The sequence below is a fragment of the Condylura cristata genome, unplaced genomic scaffold, assembly GCF_000260355.1.
Source record: "Condylura cristata isolate star-nosed mole 26May11 unplaced genomic scaffold, ConCri1.0 scaffold00003, whole genome shotgun sequence".
Lineage (NCBI taxonomy): Eukaryota > Metazoa > Chordata > Mammalia > Eulipotyphla > Talpidae > Condylura > Condylura cristata.
The window spans coordinates 40,941,390-40,949,465 of NW_004567104.1; the positions used below are offsets into that span (position 1 = coordinate 40,941,390).

General features: G+C 32.2%; 1 protein-coding gene across 1 annotated transcript in view; it reads right to left on the reverse strand.

Moving 5' to 3' along the window:
* The window catches only part of PVRL3 (poliovirus receptor-related 3), an 83,070-nt gene that overhangs the window by 42,642 nt on the left and 32,352 nt on the right, over positions 1–8,076 (reverse strand). The window contains exons 3-5 of the mRNA XM_012730548.1: positions 7,220–7,561; positions 4,455–4,751; positions 400–517 (exon numbers count right to left, since the gene is read on the reverse strand). Of these exons, the coding sequence (XP_012586002.1) occupies positions 400–517; positions 4,455–4,751; positions 7,220–7,561 (757 nt within the window). The remainder of the gene's footprint in view (positions 1–399; positions 518–4,454; positions 4,752–7,219; positions 7,562–8,076) is intronic.

Genomic DNA, 8,076 nt, shown 5'->3' on the forward strand with positions numbered 1-8,076 from the left:
CTCCCCTCAGCAGTGTACTTCGTTGATCTGCCTGTTCTGCTCCCCACTCTGTCTCTGGTGAAGTCTCTCACCGAACCTGAGCCTCTGGCCTGTACCCCAGTTCTATATGAATAAATAAATGAATAAATCTTTAAAAATTAGTAAATCAAGTAGCAGCAGCAGTTTAAGAATTACGATGACTACCATAAGAATTGTTAAAACCTCCTCTGAGAAATAAAACTGTAGGAATAGGAAGATTAGAAGAGATAGGACAGCAGAACACCTAGGAAACTTTCACTTAATTTAGTTTTCAGTTATTACTGTAGTCATACATTACAATGATAAAAACAATGTCAAATATTCATCTAAGAATACTTCCACTTAAAAATATTTTTCCTTTAAAAGTACATATAACATTACCTGCTCCATACAGATTTGAAAGGTGGTGGATTTGCATCAGCATTACATTTGAGATTAACACCTTTTCTTCCTACAAACCAATTTCCATCATATCCTGTTACGGAAACTTCAGGAGCATCTATAAAATAAATGTATGATAGGACAGATTATCTTTAGTTAACAATAAAGCAATATAAAATGATAAAACACTAACAAAATAAACCTTAGAAGTACAGAAATCATTTTTTCTTCTCTCCATACACATGACCAAAGTGGTAGACAATAAATATTAGCTGACTAAAAGGAAAGCTGCGTACTGAAACACAACAAACTAATAAGTATGTTCACTTCTAGTTATTACGAATGTAAAAATATTTAAACCTATAATCATCAAAAGCAGTTGAGCCCTACAATAACATATGTATAAGGAAAAGACATTACAACACTTAATTTGATAATGAAACATGTCTTAAGTACCATGTAGTATCATTTCATGTAAAGTGGTCATTTTTCATATAAAGCAGTCTTTAAAGTAATGGTTAAGCTGAAAGGAAATTACCAATGAGTTATCACCTTCCATCTGTTTGAATGGCCTTTATCAAAAATACAGTTAAGTAACAATGGTTATTGAGGATATGAAGAAAAAAGAACCCTTGGGTGGAAACTATAAACCAGTGCAGTTACTAAAGACCAACTGTATGGAGATCCCTCGAAAATTTAAAAAATGAATTACCTTGTAATATGGCAATTCTACTCTATCCAAAGAAAAGAAAGACACTGATTAGAAAAGAAATATGCACCTCTATGTTCATATGCAAACTAAGTGTCCAGTAAGGGATGAATGGATCACAAAGACATGGATAAACACAGCACACACACAAACAAAATGGGATACTGCAGCTCATCATAAAGAAGATTGAAATCTTCTCATTTACAATAATATGGATGAACCTTGAGAGCAAAGACCAATGCTGTACACTATTCATATACAAACATCTAAACAAATATAATAAGAAAGCCACGCTTACAGGTACAGAGAACAGACTGGTAGTTGCCATAGGAGGGAAGTGGGAAGTGGGTTATCGAATGTCAAAAGGTACAAACTTCTAATGATGACTAAGCAAATCATTGGGATCTAATATACAGCAAGATGACTATAGTCAGTAATACTAAATTACAAAATTGAAAGTTGTCAAAAGTGTCTTAAAAGTCATCATCACAAGAAAAAACAATTTTTTGAAACTATGTATGGAAATGAGTGTAACATTTTACAATATAAATATCAAACTATACTGAATACCAGAAACTAATATAATGGTGTATGCCAAGTATATCTTGATAAAAAGTGAAAACAGTATTTCAAAGAAATATTTGTAACCTATTATCACAGCAGCATTATTAGCTATAGCCAAAGGGTAGATGCAACCTGAATGACTACAGTCAGAAAATGGGTAAGCAACATGTGTATATACACAATGGATTTATTATTCAACCTTAAAAATTCTGGCACATGCTGCTCATAGATGAATGTGGAGGGTGTTGTGCTAAATGAAATAAGCCGGTCCCATGAAGACAAATACTGCAGAATTACAATATATGAGGAACCTAAAACAGTGCAAATTCAGGTAACAAAGTAGAATGATGGTTGCTAGTGGTTCAGGGGAAGGAAAGGAATTTTAGCTCTGTAGGATGAACAGAGTTTTGAAGATGGATGCATGATTTGCACAACAATGTGAATATAGTTAATAATACTGAACTGTATGCATGAAAATTATTAAGATGATAAATTTTACATATTATGTGTATTTTACCAAATAAATAGGTACACAGATAAATGGAAATATCCTTTAAGAGGTATCCAGGCAATTACAGAGATTTCCTCTATTAATATTTTATGGGCATGCAGATATGACAGAAACATTTTATGAGAGTAGTTACAACAAAAGTAAATTACCTAATACCTCAATGGTAAAGGATTGCTGGCGCACTCATGGTAGGCAGGGTATGAATGAACTTTGAACCTGTATCTCCCCAGACTAGATATGAAGATGTAAAACTATTTTATCTCAATGAACGTAACGCAGTTATTTAAACAAATAAATTATGAGCTATTATCTATTCAATGTACCTAAGTCTTTAAACACATGTGCTATATAATTAGTTCAATGAGTAATTAAATAAATTTTATATTCTACTACTAATAGGAAGGTGAATTTTTAAAAGTATCAGTTACTTTGCTAAGAGAAGATAAGAATAATCTAATTCAGATCATTTAGATGAGGGATGGAGCTAGAGAAAATCATGAAAGTCTTTTGTAAGGAAAGGGAAGCTGTTACTTAAGCATGGGTATCAGTAATGGGACTCTCCATTTTCCTGGACACTACACAGTAAATCAGAAATTTAGTTCATGACCAATGAGAAGATAGGGGAGACTTTATCTGCCAGCAAAGCCTGATCTAAGAAAGGTTTACAAAAAGTGGCAAAGTTAAGACTTAGACTAAGATACAACTACCTTAGTAACTTTAAACAGAAATTCCTGCCTTTTATAAATACCGAGAAGTAACATTTGTGCAACTTAAATTTGGTACTAAAAAAGTAACTGAAAGAACAGTACAGATCTAAGAGTTTACTTTTTCTTTTTAAAATGGAGAAAGGAATAGGCATTAAAGCACTGGCAAAGAATACTACCAAATTTTAAGTTATAGATAAAAGACTTTATCTCCTCAACTTGTTCATGTTTTGCAGGTTTCAATTAAAAAAGGAAAAAGTCAAGAGTAAGTTAGAACATTTTAAAAGCATGCCAAAAATAGAAAATATTTTTATATACTTAGGAATGCATACAAGGGGGAAAAAACAATACAAATTGAAGAAAATTTCATTTAGTAGACACAGGGAAGGAAAAATATATGAGAAAAGTATTAATAGTACTTACAATTGGGATCTGAATTTTACAAGAAAAAGGAAAAAGTTAAGAGTCTGTGAAAGCAAAGTAGGAAAAGAAAAAAAGAAAAATTATAATTGGATTCTCCAGAGACAAGAGGAGAAAAGAAAATATTTGTACACAAGAACACAGTGTACACTGTTGTAACTACAGCTTCTCAAGTTCAACCTTATAAATGTTAAAAGTGATCCTTAGAATAAGCTTTAGAAATCATTACATCAAGTGTAATGAAAATGGGTAATTTAAAATTCCATGCATGTAATACCAAAACCAAAGTTGTAACAATAAAAAGTGAGAGTAAATCTTTTAAAAGGTTATTTAGAGTTATGATCTATGTATATGTGGGAATGACAGAACCTAAAAGTGTCTTTTAATTTTATACCTCATCAGCTTAATTTTCATTATCCGTATTATAATCAGTCTGCACATTACCTTTCTCTTGTTCAAAATTTTAAAATGCTACACAAAGAATATATCAAAAAACTGAGAAATTTTATAGAAGAGGGAAAGTGTATAAACACATGTAAATAATATATACACATACAAACATGCACACTATAGAGTACTCTCAACAACAACAAAAAAATAAGATAGGCCCCTTTGAACCTTTTCTAAAAATTATTTCAGTGTATTTAAAATAATTTTTAGACTTTGAGACTCTTACACATCATAATCAATAAAATCAGATTAAAAACACTGAAATAAATAATTCAAACTAAAAGCTTACTGAGGGAAGTAAAGGATTCATGCTGAAAACAACAGGGGGTAACGGCAACAGAAGTGAACAATAATATAATTGTATTAAATTAAGTTGTTCATCTCTAAGAATTTCATATTTTAAGATGATAATAATGTTCCACAATCCCCTAAAATTATTTTTCAGGTCTAGAATGGATAAGTTTAAATAATTTTAAGTTGGAGAGAAACTTAAAAGTCACCTGCTCATTTACAAACTTATAAAGAAGTATTTGTACCAAGAGTAAAATAAAATTTGCAGGAAAGTATTTTTAAATAAAGAAAAAATTGCCGACAGGAAAAAGTTTTAGAAAGATCTAAATACTAAATATTCAAACTAAAATGCTTGATGAAGTATATGAAATGAAGAATTAGAAAACAAATATCATAATCTACTTACATTGTATATCTAGTATGAAAGAATATCGGATGTCCTTTTCCAATGCTGGATGTTTTACAACACAAGTAATTCGCCTTCCCCTAGCAAATCTGGTTGGAAACAGTTTGTATTGGCTAACAATTGTTGTCGTTTCATTTGGAAAAGAAGTTGTAGTGGATTCCATTTCACCAAGATCACCTTCCCAGTCAATATGTGCAGCTGGTTTTCCAGTGGCTGCTATACAAATTGCTGCTACTGTTTCATTTCCTCCATCAATTAAAGAATCAGGTCCTTTAATCAGGCTCACAGTGGGTTCAACTGTGTAAATTTTAGAAATAATAGTTACATTTCAATTTAAAATTACATTTATACCTTTCCAAGTGATATGTAGCCAGATTTCAGAAAGTTAGGAACAAATGTATCTAAAACAAACACACATTTTTAAGAACGCTATCATCAACTGGATTCTTAGCAGAAGAGAAAATCATGAAATAGGACAAACAAGAAGTCAAGATTTTATATAATCTATACAAAGATGGTTGTCCCTGACAGAGATATATTTTTCTTTTTAGGAAAAAATGAGTTCTCCCCAAAATTAGTACACACCAAAAAAAAAAAAAAAGGAAAAACATCAGTGGACGATGGGGAGGGAAAAAAAATCCTGGCAACTAGATCACAATTTCTATGATGAAATTAAGGGTATTGTTACTAGGGAGGAAGAAAAGTGGTTTTTATGATGCTTCATTTTGCAACAAAAATATTTAAAGAAAATACACTTTGTACAGCTACCAGTATGGAATCTAGACTGTCAAAATATAGCATCACTAATTGTTGTGTTTATTATAATATACATGCCACCTGTCTTTTATTAAGAAGCTCATTAGCAGGAGAAAGAAACCTGAATGTCAGATTCCTTCAATCAATCTACCCTTATTTCTTATCTATCTCTTCACACTTTCTAGCAAATTTTAAGTGCTTCTTTTTGTGAATTACTCAAGAATTCAATGAGCTATGCCTATAGCCTATTTTATGTATCAATATATTATCTCAAATACTTTGTTCATTTCCAAGATTTCCAATTAGTGAATTTTCTCCATGCCATACAAATCCATCTTGATTTGTATCTGTTCATTTTTGTTTCATATTCTAAGTACATAAATATTTTCTTGTTTCCTTTTATAAGATGCACTACTATGAAATAAAAGGTAAAGTGTATATAACACAATAAATAATTTATAGCAAACATTCTCATGTAATCACCATAAATTTTAACAAGGTACACTAGCATGCCCCAAATCCTACATATGCTTCTTGACCTTAATATCCTATCTGTCCAATGATGAAGCTATTATAATGGCTTTGGAAATAAATTTCTGCATACTTTTCATAAGAGCTGTACAACCAATAAATGCAAACCTAACAACTTTTGTGTTCCTGAGAATTAATCAACATGCAATTGAATTAGCTGCTATTATTAATACTAATAATTATTACCAATTGTTATTGCATTAATTATTGTTGCTTAGTTAATTTACCGGTAAACTTTAGCTTTAGTTTTTTTCTTTGATATAAACATTTTTATAAGAAACAGTCTCACTCATATATCTTGGTATATTTGTACAAAAGATTAGTTTATTTCTTCTACTGTGCTTACTTTCAACTTTGCCAGATAGTGCAAAAAATTCTTCAGAAGTAACAATTTGGTTCTAATCTTAGAGTACCTGTGGTTCATCTACGTACTACATACAGTCTTCTTATATAGTAGAATTTATCATTGAGACTTCGTTTTTAATTTCTCAGATTATAAATGAGGTTAAAGATTTTTTCAATGTTTTATGAGCCATTTAGAATTTCCTCTTCTACAAAATACTTACCAAGGCCAATCATCTTTATTGTTTTGGAAAGAGTCCTTTTTTGATGACAGCTGTTGCAAGTAGCTTCTAACAGTTTAGGGTTTTTGTTTTTTTTTTTACCATATCCTCATGGTATGTTCTAATGAATGTAAATTTTTAATTCGAGTGTACTAAAACTTACTGCTTTTTTTCTCCCTTTATGGGCAGCTGCTTTTATATAATAAAAAATAGTTCTCTACATCAAAGCTAATTATTATGTGACTTTAATATGTATAGTTTATCTTTACAGAAATTATATATTTTATCTCCTCAAATTGTAAAGCACTGTGAAAGTTTAAAGCAAAAAAGTTTAGTTTCATGAGCTCTCATACAAATTTTATTGAAAGTGAAATTTTTATAGCATTTTTTACTCTCACATACTGAACTTGATTTTTCAAACATTTAAGACTTACCTTCCAATCCAAACATATCCTAAACGTATAAATTTCTTAAGTGTAAGTTATATTTCCCCACAATCCTCAGTATCTTAAAAATATGAAGTCTTCAAATAATTAAGGTTACTACCACCCTTAAACATGAAAAAAAAGTAACAAATTTGTATGAAAATCCTTTTTACATTTTATGGATACTAAGATATAATTATGCCATTATTGTGTATATAGTTATTTGTTTATGTACTGTATGAAATTCTCTAGAAGCAGTAGAAGCAGACACTAATATCAAATGATATCACTCACTGTATCAACTGAGTAAAAATGCTTACTCAGCAGTAACATCTGGGAGAAAAGTGAAGTATTGCGTAGGGAGAGCTTTGCAGACCTGACAAAATGCCTGATAGGCAAATAGTTTTGGAGCAAAGACTTCTAATTTAATAGGTCCCACTTAATCCTCACAACTACCACCAAAATACACAATTTAAGCATACTTACTTACCCAATACAGTTACAGTTGTAGAGGACTGAGCATTTCCAAGTGGGAATGTAACAGCTTTGCATATGTATTTTCCAGAATCAGAGAATCCTATGTTGTGTAGAGTAATTGTTGCATCATTAAGTGAATAGTTCTTAAATATGACTCTTCCCTGATATTCTCCTTGAACAGAGAATCCATATTGAGGATGATGAACTGCAACAGTCTGTGAACTTTTGCCATGTATCTTCTCCCATGAAATCTGTGTTATAGTTTCATTTACTTCAATTAAACACTTCAATGAAACATTCTTTCCCCATACTGCTGTGACATGTGGCTCCACAACAATTGGTCCAGCTAAGGCACCTATGGAGGGAAAAAAAGAACAGTGCTTAAAATTGGGGAGGTTCTGTGAATGCATGGCCTTTCTCCTTTCCTTGTTTGTTTCCCTCTCTTCTTCCCTCTTCTCTTTCCTGCCTGGGGGTAGGGAAGAATAACAGGAAGAACTGAAAAGTTTACATTCTTGGGGTTAGATATAAAACCCCAAGAATGGGACTTCCGGAAGATGGCGGCAGAGTAAAGACTCCGAGATCACCGCGTCCAAGCCTGCATAGGAACTGAGGACTGAAAACGGAATATAGACTCACTTACTACAAGTTTTAACCCAAACGAAAACACTCTGGACTCACTAGAAGGTAGATAACTGAGAGGGAATCCGCGATTGGGGAGTTCCCAGGAGGGAACTCCCGGGAAAACCGGGCCCCTGGAAGTTCCGCGGGCTGCAGGAGCCGCTTTGCCCCACGCTAAATCCTGGAGGTAAAGCTGGACGGCTCAGCTCAGTGAGTGGAGCCCAGGCTGCAGAAAGACTGCAAATCTGATGC